Source organism: Oncorhynchus nerka, linkage group LG21, assembly GCF_034236695.1.
Source record: "Oncorhynchus nerka isolate Pitt River linkage group LG21, Oner_Uvic_2.0, whole genome shotgun sequence".
In the NCBI taxonomy this organism is placed as follows: Eukaryota; Metazoa; Chordata; class Actinopteri; order Salmoniformes; family Salmonidae; genus Oncorhynchus; species Oncorhynchus nerka.
Window position 1 is genome coordinate 33,073,425 of NC_088416.1, and position 13,966 is coordinate 33,087,390.

At 45.2% G+C, this 13,966-nt stretch overlaps 1 protein-coding gene across 2 annotated transcripts in view; it reads left to right on the forward strand.

Annotated features, from left to right (window-relative positions):
- Window positions 1-13,875, forward strand: part of LOC115110680 (Na(+)/H(+) exchange regulatory cofactor NHE-RF1-like) — a 32,274-nt gene extending 18,399 nt beyond the window's left edge. Inside the window, exons 2-6 of one of the 2 annotated variants that reach the window (XM_029636523.2) lie at window positions 3,511-3,681; window positions 6,812-6,965; window positions 10,281-10,324; window positions 11,594-11,707; window positions 12,567-13,875. In XM_029636523.2, coding sequence (XP_029492383.1) covers window positions 3,511-3,681; window positions 6,812-6,965; window positions 10,281-10,324; window positions 11,594-11,707; window positions 12,567-12,713 — 630 coding nt within the window. In that variant the 3' untranslated portion in view covers window positions 12,714-13,875. The remainder of the gene's footprint in view (window positions 1-3,510; window positions 3,682-6,811; window positions 6,966-10,280; window positions 10,325-11,593; window positions 11,708-12,566) is intronic. The other variant, XM_065006641.1, reaches the window with a different exon arrangement.
- Window positions 13,876-13,966: the final 91 nt, after the last annotated feature.

The window sequence follows — 13,966 nt, forward strand, 5'->3', positions numbered from 1 at the left end:
GTTGCTCCCTATCCTCCCAGCCAACTCAAGTCTGATTGGCAGGATCAGTGTTTGGCACACTCCTGTTGCTCCCTATCCTCCCAGCCAACTCAAGTCTGATTGGCAGGATCAGTGTTTGGCACACTCCTGTTGCTCCCTATCCTCCCAGCCATGTTCAACTCTGTTCCTCCGACTAGACATGTTCCTCCTACAGAGACACGTAATGAATTCAGGGTTATTGCGTTATGCGTTATTGATGTTGTCTCAGAGAGGATCAGTATTTGTCTTTGACAGTGAGAATGGTCTACTGAACAGTCTAGTCTCTTCATGATAGACTCGTTAGCTCTCAAGCTGTTGCCTCTTGAGATGGCTGAGGGACCGTATGTGTTGTGGGGGAGGGGCTTTGCCTGGGCCGTTCCTGAAAGCGGGAAGCAGGTGGAGTCTTCAGGAAGCCTGTCTTTTCCTGGACCCCTTCTCCACAGAAGGAGAGGCTGCGGCTCGTTGGAAGGGGGAAGGCTTTGTGTGCCATTCCTTAAACAAAAGGCTTCTTCCGTTCTGAGTCTCAGTGACGACAGCACTCCACCCAGCAGCCTGTCCCTGCCCCCTTTTTCTACTCACTGATTGGACTGGCTAATACAGCACTCCTCCTTAAGACTGCAATCAACTTACATAAGACAAATGCTATTGGTCATTCATGACTGCTCCGTGTTGATGTAGTGTGTGTGTGTGTGATTGGCTGATGGATTCTAGAATCTCTATTATTCAGTGGAAGTTTACATACACTTAGGTTTGAGTCATTAAAACTTGTTTTTCAAACACTCCACAAATTTCGTGTTAACGAACTATAGTTTTGGCAAGTCGGTTAGGACATCTACTTTGTGCGTGACACAAGTCATTTTTCCAACAATTGTTTACAGACAGATTATTTCACTTATAATTCACTGTATCACAATTCCAGTGGGTCAGAATTTGACTGTGCTTTTAAATAGCTTGGAAAATTCCAGAAAATTATGTCATGGCTTTAGAGGCTTCTGATAGGCTAATTGACATAATTTGAGTCAATTGGCGGTGTACCTGTGGATGTATTTCAAAACCTACCTTCAAACTCAGTGCCTCTTTGCTTGACATCATGGGAAAATCTAAAGAAATCAGCCAAGACCTCAGAAAAAAAATTGTAGACCTCCACAAGTTTGGTTCATCCTTGGGAGCAATTTCCAAATGCCTGAAGGTACCACGTTCATCTGTACAAACAATAGTATGCAAGTATAAACACCATGGGACCACCCAGCCATCATACTTCTAAGGAAGGAGACGCGTTCTGTCTCCTAGAGATGAACATACTTTGGTGCAAAAAGTGCAAATCAATCCCAGAATAACAGCAAAGTACCTTGTGAAGATGCTGGAGGAAACAAGTACAAAAGTATCTATATCCACAGTAAAACGTGTCTTATATTGACATAACCTGAAAGGCTGCTCAGCATGGAAGAAGCCACTGCTCCAAACCCGCCATAAAAAAGCCAGACTACGGTTTGCAACTGCACATGGGGACAAAGATCGTACTTTATGGAGAAATGTCCTCTAGTCTGATGAAACAAAAATAGTACTGTTTGGCCATAATGACCATCGTTATGTTTGGAGGTTAAAAGGGGGATGCTTACAAGCTGAAGAACACCATCCCAACCGTGAAGCACGGGGGAGGCAGCATCATGTTGTGGGGGTGCTTTGCTGCAGGAGGGGCTGGTGCGCTTCACAAAATAGATGGCATCATGAGGAAGTAACATTTTGTGGATATTGAATGGGTCTTCCAAATGGACAATGACCCCAAGCATACTTCCGTTGTGGCAAAATGGTTTAAGGACAACAAAGTCAAGGTATTGGAGTGGCCATCACAAAGCCCTGACCTCAAACCTATAGACAATTTGTGGGCAGAACTGAAAAAGTGTGAAACCTGACTCAGTTACAGCAGCTCTGTCAGGAGGAATGGGCCAAATTTCACCGAACTTATTGTGGGAAGCAAGTTAAACAATATAAAGGCAATGCTACCAAACACTAATTGAGTATATGTACACTTCTGACCCACTCGGAATGTGATGAAAGAAATAAAAGCTGAAATAAATCATTATTTCTATTATTATTCTGACATTTCACATTCTTAAAATAAAGTGGTGATCCTAACTGACCTAAGATGGAATGTTTACTAGGATTAAATGTCAGGAATTGAGAAAAACTGAGTTTAAATGTATTTGGCTAAGGTGAATGTAAACTTCCAACTTCAACTGTAGGTGTCAATCAAAGTCTCGTCAAAAGTGTATTTGGAGAAACTGATTACGTCAATAATCATATTGGCCAATAGGGGGAGTATGGGGTTGTTGGGTCAGAGAGACATTGATTATGATTGTGCCATTTGTTTGGCTCCTGTTCTCTATCTGTGCTGTATTTAACTCTGCACCTACATTCCCTGAGGCTTTGTAAAACTCTGTGAAAGGTCCACTTACTAAAAAAAGACACTACTTGTGTTCTCCTACCGACGGATGGGAGTAGCTGGACTTGGTCGAGTTTTTTCCTGGATGACAATACAGTGCTATGTCTTCCTGTCATCTCAGAGAGGCATGAGGACAGGGGTCACCTCCCAGCCTGCTATTGTCCTGCCCTGGTCTCACTGGGCTGACTGGGCTCACACAACACAGGGGCCTGGCCCTCAGGAACGGGCCCTTCCTCAGGCCGGGGTAGTGGCTCCATGCCTCCTGGCTCCTGCCCTGCCCCTCCCAGTCCTCCCTACACCAACACAGCTCCAGTCACATGCTCTGTACACCCTCCTATTCTGACCGGACTCCTTTCCTTACTCTGGTGTAATTTTAGTCTGATTTGATCATCGATGTCATGGTCTTAAATGGCCTATTACTGCATTTCATACCATATCAGCATACTGGGCATATGGGAATTATTTTTTAAATTTTAAATTTTACCTTTATTTAACTAGGCAAGTCAGTTAAGAACAAATTCTTATTTTCAATGACAGCCTGTTAACTGCCTGTTCAGGGGCAGAATGACAGATTTGTACCTTGTCAGCTCGGGGGTTTGAACTTGCAACCTTCCGGTTACTAGCCCAACGCTCTAACCACTAGGCTACCCTGCCGCCCCAAGGGGAAGGAAAGGAAATGGAAGGGGGTATCTAGTCAGTTGGCACAACTGAATCCGTTCAACTGAAATGTGTCTTCCGCATTTAACCCAACCCCTTCACGTTCACGTCAGTTGTAGTTGGGGGTTAACTGTCCTGATCAATGGCTTGGAGATTCAAACCAGCGACCTTTCGGTTACTGGCCCAATAGCTCTAGGCTACCTGCCGCTCGATATTGGGATGTATTAGGTATTAATGGTAAAGGAAAAACATATTTTTGTGAATGTGAATCATTTCATGTAAGTTCTGTGAATGTGATTCATTGTCTTAGCACAGGAAACCAGGAGAGCGGAAGGAGAAAGTAGATTCTCCAACAGGAGAATTCAACTAACGGTGTTTCATCTCTTCATCAGGACGTGCAGAGTGAGCTGAGGCCGCGTCTGTGTGTGATCAAGAAGGGGCCTCATGGCTACGGCTTCAACCTGCACAGTGAGAAGGCCAGACCAGGCCAGTACATCAGAGCAGTGGATGAGGACTCACCTGCACAGAGGTCAGGCCTGCTGGCCAAGGACATGATAGTACAGGTAACTATCTAGCTCTCCTTCCAGACTCATATCAAACATCTCCAATCCAAAATCAAATATACAGTCGGCTTTCTATTCCGCAACAAAGCCTCCTTCACTCACGCCGCCAAACTTACCCTAGTAAAACTGACTATCCTACCGATCCTCGACTTCGGCGATGTCATCTACAAAATTGCTTCCAACACTCTACTCAGCAAACTGGATGTAGTTTATCACAGTGCCATCCGTTTTGTCACTAAAGCACCTTATACCACCCACCACTGCGACCTGTATGCTCTAGTCGGCTGGCCCTCGCTACATATTCGTCGCCAGACCCACTGGCTCCAGGTCATCTACAAGTCCATGCTAGGTAAAGCTCCGCCTTATCTCAGTTCACTGGTCACGATGGCAACACCCACCCGTAGCACGCGCTCCAGCAGGTGTATCTCACTGATCATCCCTAAAGCCAACACCTCATTTGGCCGCCTTTCGTTCCAGTTCTCTGCTGCCTGTGACTGGAACGAATTGCAAAAATGGCTGAAGTTGGAGACTTTTATCTCCCTCACCAACTTCAAACATCTGCTATCTGAGCAGCTAACCGATCGCTGCAGCTGTACATAGTCTATCGGTAAATAGCCCACCCATTTTTACCTACCTCATCCCCATACTGTTTTTATTTATTTACTTTTCTGCTCTTTTGCACACCAATATCTCTACCTGTACATGACCATCTGATCATTTATCACTCCAGTGTTAATCTGCAAAATTGTAATTATTCGCCTACCTCCTCATGCCTTTTGCACACAATGTATATAGACTCCCTTTTTTTTCTACTGTGTTATTGACTTGTTAATTGTTTACTCCATGTTTAACTCTGTGTTGTCTGTTCACACTGCTATGCTTTATCTTGACCAGGTCGCAGTTGGAAATGAGAACTTGTTCTCAACTAGCCTACCTGGTTAAATAAAGGTGGGAAAAAAAAAAAGAAAAAAAAACCCTTTGACCTCTGGCATCATACTGTATTATTATTATTCCATGTATAGTAATAGTACATTACTATTGTTAGTAGTATTCAATGCACAGTACTATTATTACTGTATAGTAGTAAATGGAATAATATTGTATTCATGAAAATAATTCTGTTTGTCATGCAAGCTTTTCTAAAACTACGGGACTTGTCTTTAATGGCCTTGGCACAATTCAGTCATGTTGAAGTTGAAGTGTGAAGTGAGGACGACTGTGAGTGGTTAGTAACAGTCTCTGTGTGGGGTCCTAATCTCATAGGAGGGGAGAGGTGGACACTGTCACTGGGAGTTAGTGCAGACTGGGATAATCCAGCTCTGTCACTGGTGACGTGTCTGCACTCCACCACCCCGTCTATCCTGCTCATTACTCACTACTGTAGAGCAGGGTGGGTGGGTGTGTATTGTCAGAGGTGTGTATGGCTGCCTGGCTGCCCTCATTCTACTCTAGCCACGTTTGTAAATGAGGTTCTGCTATTCCCCAGCAGCCATGTGAGACTGCCATAGGAAAGGAGAAGAGAGGAGAGTTGAATGCTTGAGACAGAGAGGGGGTTCCATCCCCCAGCAGGCCCCACACTCCCACCACCCACTGAGGACTGTATTCTTTCTGTTAAATGGACAGCTATTGTTACTGCCCAAGCACGTATTGTTTGGTCTCCTTCCTGGGACTGTGGGAGACAGGCAGGCCCACCCTATGACCGACACAGATACACACACATGCACGCATTACACTCATGTGCATACACACGTACACACCCACAGACACGTTATTATTTACATTTTTAAAAATGGAAACTTCATTTAATTAGGCAAGTTACGTACACGTACACACACATGCACACACACAAAGATACACATGCACACACACACACACACACACAAAATACACACTTAGAGCTCACAGAACCCACACATACAAAGTACACACATGTTATCTCAGCAGTGGTTCCTCAGAATGTTCAGCTGTCTGGGGAACAGATGACACTATGACATATGCTGGGCCAATGGCCTGATGGCTGAGATGGTGTTGCTAAGCACTCTCTGGCTACTAGCAGTTGTTGCTATCCAAGAACCTACTGTATGAAGAGAAAGGAAAGTAGAATGTTTTTGCACCTCTTTATGTTTCCTCTGAATTGTACACTGTTCTCTTCAGCAATGTTTCGTTTGTATTCAGACTGCGTACTACGGATTCTTATGCAACAGTGAAGAGTTTGACACTCATTTCTCAAGCCCCAGGGAGAGCTTCACTTCCTCTCTGTGTGTGTGCAGCAGCATATTCTGTGTTTGTGTGGAGAGACAGGATTTCCTGCTGGACAACAGACAAATAGTATTGAAAACTGAGACCTAGCTTTGATAAACAGGTTATCGTCCTCGTTGTGAGAACAATGGAAATATGCAAGAAATAGTTTCCCATAAATAGTTAGTTACTTGAACAAACTATGGTGCTGATGTGAAAGGGAAACCTGTAGTTTTAGGCTGTTGGACTAGCCTTCACCGTTTTGACTTGGTAAACTATAGTTACACTACTTATACAACTAAGGAGTTAATGCTTCATGCGCTGATTTGTGCAGACATGACTCTTGTGTCTGTGTGTTTTGAAGTTCCTTACACTCTCTCTCCCCCTCTCTCCCCTCTCTCTCTATCCCCCTCTCTCTCTCCCTCTCTCCCTCTCTCTCGCTCTCTGTTTCGCTCCCCCCCTCTCACCCTCTCTGTCTCTCTCCCCATCTATATCCCCCCCTCCCCCCTCTCCCATCTCCCCCTCTCTATCTCTCCATCTCTCCCCCCTCTCTGTCTCTCTCCCCCTCTATCTCCCGTCTCCCCCCTCTCTGTCCCTCTCCCCCTCTCTATCTCTCCCCCTCTCTATCTCTCCGTCTCTCCCTCCCCCGTCTCTCTCCCCATCTATCTCTCCCCCTCCCCCTCTCTCCGTCTCTCCCCCCTCTCTGTCTCTCTCCCCATCTATCTCTCCGTCCCCCCTCTGTCTCCCCATCTATCTCTCCCCCTCTCTCTCTGTCTCTCCCCCTCTCTCCCACTCTATCTCTTCGTCTCTCCCACTCTATCTCTCCGTCTCCCCCTCTCTATCTCTCCGTCTCCCCCTCTCTATCTCTCCGTCTCTCCCCCTCTCTCTCCAGGTGAATGGTATGACAGTGAAGGGGAAGCAGCACTCGGAGGTGGTGGCAGCCATCAAGTCTGGTGGTGAGGAGACCTCTCTACTTGTTGTGGACACAGACACAGATGCCTTCTTCAGGAGGTGCAGAGTCGCTCCCACCCCAGAACACCTCACAGGTGAGACCAGAGATCTACAAGAAAGGGCCAGAACTCAGTGGATGCAGTTTGATTAGTGATCCTTTCTGTAGACATACGTGTCCAAGCATTCACGCACAACGGACGTTATCAGCTTCCACGTTCCTCACTGTGTGTGTGAAGGACAGACCTCTGAAGCCCCTCACTCACACGATCCCTGACGGACATGGGAATCGTTATCAGATCTGAGTTAGCCTCACAGTGTAAGGAAGCTGTTTTGCCTCTGCAATCACCTCGTAATTTTTTAAATTTAACCTTTATTTAACTAGGCAGGTAATAATTAAACCACTTACTTCTCCTTTAACAGCCTCATTCAAGGTCTATAGTCCCCAGAGGTTTCTCTCTCAGGCCTGATCTCGTACCCCTCTGTCCCCCTGTCCTTGGTAAACACTAGCAGATTAAGGGTCTGTCTGACTGCTTGGCAAGGCTCCTCTGCTCCTCTCTCTCTGCCAAGGAACACAGACACAGAGACACACAGATACTGAGCTCATCTCATTTCCTGTCCCCTCACGTTGTTTGCTCGAGGTACAACATCCTAACTCTTAGGTACGGATCTAGAATCAGCTTAACTTCCCTGAATGTCAACCACTATTAGGGGCTAAATGCAAACTTCCCCCAACTGTCTAGGGGCAACTTCCCCCAACAACCACTGAGCTCTTCACAAAGAGAAGGCTGTTGTACCTCTGCAAGCCCCTAGAGGGAGCCACAGCCTGTAAATTGACTCCAGTGCTGGAGAGTCTGGCTGAAGGTTGGCATTTATTGTCATGAATTTTGCCCTGGAGGCAGCTCTGCGGAGTAGTCACTAGCTGGCACAGCCACAAAGTCTTAAAATCAGATTTTTCACCTAACCTTAACCATAACCTTAACCACACTGCTAACCCTAACCTTAAAATAAGACCTTAAAAGCACATCTTTGCTTTCATACATTTTTACAATATAGTCAATAATTACTTTGTAGCTAGCCCATCTAGCGGGAATCGTTTGTTCTGCCTCCAAGGCAAGATTCATGACAATAAACGTCAAGCTGCGTTTGGCTTGGGAGGCCAACTGTGCCCAAGTAACACTTGTTGAAACAGGGCGGTGGCCTATGACAGCACTTGGCTGGCTACTCTGAGTGCCATTCTGATGCCAACGGCCTCATAGAACGATGATGCCAGACCTGCCAACGCTATGACAACCATATGGGTGTGGAGGAAATCGGTGCCCTCTGTGTCTGGGACATGAATATTAGTCAGTGTGTGTGCTGAAAACACCCCACACACACCACCCCACACATACCACACCACACCACCCCACACACACACACCACCCCACACACACCACACCACACCACACACCCACACACACCACCCCACACACACCACCCCACACACACCACCCCACACACACACACCACACACACACACACCAACACCCTGCCCCAGACTGCCTTTATATTGCCTCTGCTTGAAGCTCTGCCCTCAACAACAGCTGCTGTCTGATCAGGCCAAAGATACTGTTTATTAAAAAGGTTACCTGTCTGTGCCTCTGAGTGAACCGTTAATAAGATGGTGGGTAGAAGTAGACAATATTTATCTTTCATTTAACTAGGCAAGTCAGTTAAGAACAAACTCTTATTTATAATGACAGCCTAGGAACAGTGGGTTAAGTGCCTTGTTCAGGGGCAGAACAACCGATTTTTACCTTGTCAGCTCTGGGATTTGATCTAGCAACCTTTCGGTTACTGGCCCAACGCTCTAACCTGCCTGCCGCCCCTGTCAGTTAGTGTCTTCCATGCTATTTGACCTAACTGGGAGTTTTATGCTTATTTAGTGCGCCAATAAAAATACAGTAGCTGCTTTGTTGTGATAAGAATGTCCTCTGTTTTACATGGAGGAATGTTGTTGTGTTCTGAGTCCACACTGGTTGTTTAGACAAGCATTTCACCCGCAATAACATCTGCTAAATATGTGTATGTGACCAATAACATTTGATTTGATTTAACAGCTATCTATTGGCACTGTTAGTTGACTGATGATTGACATGCTGTGTCCTCTGAATGAGTATAGTGAAGCAGTAGAAGGAGATATAGAAGGGGAGAGACGGAGAGATAGAGAGGGGGAGATATAACTGTCCTACCCAGGGGGACATATGGTCAGGCCTTAGTCCTATCTAACTTCCTTTGGTTTCTGCTATCGGCTTCTAAACCTGAATGAAAAATGCCCAACAGGAGCAAAATTCCATTGAGGCGTTGCCCAGGTAACTGCTCTCTCGTGTTGCCCACTCAGAGGGCACCTGACCACCTTGACTTTGGTACACACTCAAGCACATACACGCACGCGCACACACATACATGTGTGCGCAAACACGTGGCCAGACACACACACACACACACACACACACATGCACATGGATGGACACACACTCCCCTCTCGCCACCCCTCTGGCCAGCACTTGTGTTTGGTTTCCAAGGCGCTGGCTCCAAGTGGCCTCTCAGCCTGTAGTGTTAGCTGTATTGGGACTGAAGAGCCTCTTGTCCGTGTGCAAACAGTGAGGAGGGACCCAAGGAGCACAGAGGTACATAGAGGCAGCTTCAACAGGTTTCAGAACAGCCCAGGGGGACGCAGACCAGGGTCAGGCTATCTTTAGATGATAACAGGTTACTATCTTAGTTCTCACCGTTTATCTGTCTGTGTGAGAGGAGTTGAAGCATGGAAGGTAAGGGTCCGTCTTAGTATTCCACCAGCTCCGACCAGGGGTCAGTTGTTCATCAGTCAACTCTATCTGTTTTTAGATAGACACACAGGTTTAGATATAGTGTATTGTCTTTCTGTGGTTGACTTAGCCAAGTGAAAACCATTCCTTAATATCCTTGTGACAGGGTTAGAGGACAGTTTCTTACCAGGGCTATTTGATATAGGTAGGCCACTAGGGTACTGGGTTTCATATGCAGCAGCTTGTTTGGACGTGATGATGCGTGGCAGGTAACCAGGGTCAGAGAACATCTCTGTGAAGATGAACCCTGTTTGAATAATGGATGACCTACACATACCTGCGCTATGTAACAGAGTAGGTGTCGCTGGGATGAAACCTGAACTGGATAGGAGCCGTTCTCTGGAGCAGGGATATGAGTCACTCTGGAATTCTATTCTGGTGTTTGACGGAGGTGTGCCAGTTACAGGATATTTAGGACTGACTATAAGATTGGAGAATTGCCATGATTAGATGTTGTTGAATGGTTGTGAATAGCTGGTATGGAGGAGGGAGTGTGAGTTTGTGTGGAGTCCATGACTGAGCAGTGTTCTCTTCTGCTTTCAGGATCTTTGCCTGAGCCTGTCGTCAACGGAGACATGGAAAAGACGGTAAGACTTGGATGCCAAATACCTTATTGACCTAATATCATACAGACAGACAGACAGACAGACACTGTGGCGGTCACTGACAGGTCAGCCCCTAGAAATAAAACACTGTGGATTAACTGCTTCTGCTTTGGCACTGACAGGCACCCTATCAGCTGGTCATTCATAGGGAGTGGACTAGTATTATTTTATAGGACAGTAGAGTGTGTGTATTGCTTCATATAATTTACTTTGTGTTGGTTGGTTCTCACTCTCCCTCCAGCTCACTCATTAATGAGTAAAACAGACTGTTTCCAGCAGGCAGGCTGGCCCAGGCAGGCTGGCCCAGGCAGGGGAGGGTATCTTACTCTCAGTGTTGATATTATATGTAAATCCTGTGTCATCTGAATACATTCACTCAGGAAGCCAGGAGAGCAGTCTACCCTGACAGAACAGAAACAGGTTCAGGTGTCTGTAAGATATACAGTACCAGAACTAGTGTAGCCCTCAATAGTGTGCTCAGAGCCTGGTAGACGGGTATAGAGGGTTCACATGGTAATGCTGGATAACAAGAAGCTGAAAGCAAAACACTGTTGTTTAGGCATGGAGTGTTCAGCAGCACCATGTTAATCCTTCTGAGGTATTTGTGCATAATCCCTTAGTAAGGCGACAGGCCAGCCCACACCTACCCCCTACTGTACTGTAGACTCAGGAACAGAGAGAGAGATCTGGCATATGATAGCAGATAGTATTATCTGGGGATTCTCTATTGTGTGTTGTGATATAATCTAGATATGGTCAGTGATTTGGAGGCTTGCCAAACAGGCAGATAAACCCAGAGTCAGGCCACTGGCCACAAACCGAAGAAGAAGATTTCATTAACTCCACTACATTATTACGATGCTAATAGACTTCATATGTAAAGAAGACAGGCGCAGATCAGTAGTGAGACCCTAGTCCTCAGTCATTGACCATCATTTTAACCCCCAAATCTAACAGTCAAAACATTGGATTAAGTGAGAGGGGAGGCAGGGTAGAGAGGTGAGGGAAAGGCAGAGAGAGAGACAGGAGTTGAGAGGTTGTAGAGAGGTCAGGGTGGGGTCACTCTCCATGGGGAAGGTAGAAAACGGATGTTTCCGGTTTTCAGGGATGCAGTATTCAGTCTGCCTCCCTGTGGGCAAACATAATATTGCAGCCAGACTCTCCATGGGAGAGTTTTCTCAAACTTGACCCCCACTTTGGCTACTTGTATTTGATCTGATTTGTTGCTTGCTGTCTGTGTGTCCACTGCAGGTGAATGGAAATGGAAAACTGGCCAAAGAGGTGGAGCAGGACTCTAAGCTGTCAATCAGCCCGTCTCCAAGCAACACCTCCTCCAACGCCTCACTCACAACCCCGCCCACAGAGGTAAGTCCCGCCCTGAAAACACATGTGAAGCAGCATTATAAAGCAGCTGAAGTCTCATGATCTGAATGTGTATCCATCTATACAGTAATGTATAGTGTCTATTATTTGAGCACACTCTTGTAAAATAGGCTTTACTACAATATCAAAATATAAATTTCTTCTCTGACTAGCCTCGTTTATACTTGGTGTTAACATGTGTCCTTTGTTGTGATCTTATCCACATTCTTATTGGGCCCACATTGTAGCCGTTGCATCTACATCTCTTATCCCTCTATTGTGTCCACATTGTGACCAGTTCTGACCTGTATGAAAATGATTTGACAGATATTCTTTCAAAATAATATGTATTTATTTTAAGATACATTGATGCCATAAGTCAATGTCGTCACCTGTCAATTATTTTAGAGGGCGGGATAATGATTTAAATGGTTTCACTATCCAGATCTGTTTACACTTGCGTGTGTGACGCAAGATCAGATCTCAATCAGTTCACAATGTGTCTTTTAGTCATCTACACCTGTCTAAATATGCTGGCAAAATCAGAATGCGGACAAGATCAGTACAAAGTACTCATGTTTAGAACCAGGTATAAGCAGGGCTTGTGTCTCTTGTGCTTTCTATCTTTACACTTGCGTGTGTGACGCAAGATCAGATCTCAATCAGTTCACAATGTGTCTTTTAGTCATCTACACCTGTCTAAATATGCTGGCAAAATCAGAATGCGGACAAGATCAGTACAAAGTACTCATGTTTAGAACCAGGTATAAGCAGGGCTTGTGTCTCTTGTGCTTTCTATCTCTACTTCTACTCCTCTCTCACACTATCTTTTAACCCCTCTCTTTCCTCCCTGGTTGGTCAGTTGTCTGAGCCAGTGATCATGGGCGCCATCCCGGGTCTGAACCTGTCCCTGCAGCAGGTCAAGGAGCGTGCTCATCAGAAACGCTCCAACAAGAGGGCCCCGCCCATGGACTGGAGCAAGAAAAATGAACTGTTCAGCAACCTGTAGATAGAGCACCTCACCCTGCACACACCCACATACAGTAGATACTCACAGAGAGGTCAGTGAAGGAGAGAGAGGGATGGAGAGAGAGAGGGGTTGTTCTAAGCCCCATGTTTTCTATGACTCATTAAAACCAGCAGTTTAACTATTGGTGAGGGAGAATACAGGTATATGTATGTAAAATATATACACAGATATTTGTATTATATTCCAGATGCTATAAATGATGTGCTAACAATATCTAGACGAAAATGCCAATGTTGGAAAGGAAACAGCTGCATCAGATAAGAATCTTTGTATTGTGATTTGAAAATCAGTTTTTAATTATTCCATTTCACGTGTCGAAGTGGTTGTGTGTCTTGTACCTGGGTGTATATGCCCAGAAGACCCTGGAAGTCCCTGCTGGTCATAGCCTGGTGCCTGTCGGTATAGTGGAGTAGGTCTCTCTTATGGCCATTCCTCTACACGTTAATCAGTCATTGAAACACATGAAACAATATTTTTGAATGGGACCAGCCACTTACATACCCGTCTAGTCTATCACCTTTCAGGGACCAAATAGCAAGCCTCTTCACACTTCCAGTCAGATGCAAATGTCTTTCATGTAGCTGAGCTTTGGGTCAGTCGAGCTTCAGAAGAAATTGGCTTCTGACTGGAAGTGTGCGGAGACTTTCTCATGTTTCTCCAGTTTTTGCCTTCAGCACCTTCATTAATCAGCTCTGGGTGTGTGGTAGATTCTATGATCTGCAAACCTTTTAGGGACCAAAACACCTGAAGAACGACAACCACTGACAGTCAGTCAGTCATTGGGAAACGACACGTTGGTGCAGTGTCCATCCATACCATCTTACTTCAGTAAATGTGAAGGCTGAAAACCTTATAGCATTGCCATTACCACTGTATATTGCGATACTTTTCATTTCAGAGTTTTTCTTTATGGCCATTGTCAAAATGCTTTGAGGTTTTTACGTTTACGTAGATGTACTTAAACACAATTTCTTTCTTTAATAAGAATATAAATGTCTGCGCTTCACAAAATGTTATGTGTATGTTCAGCATTGAGAATGACAGTGAGATTCACTATTTTGACTATTGAATTGTATGGGGGTGTTATCATGCTCTTTAACTGTTCATGTTATTTCTATACTGTATTAAATTGTAGATCTCATCATTGTTGTCCCATGATTCTCCATTTAAATTAAGACTACAGTAACATAAATGTTAGGAATCCATGTCTGTGCTATGAAGGTGTAGATGAA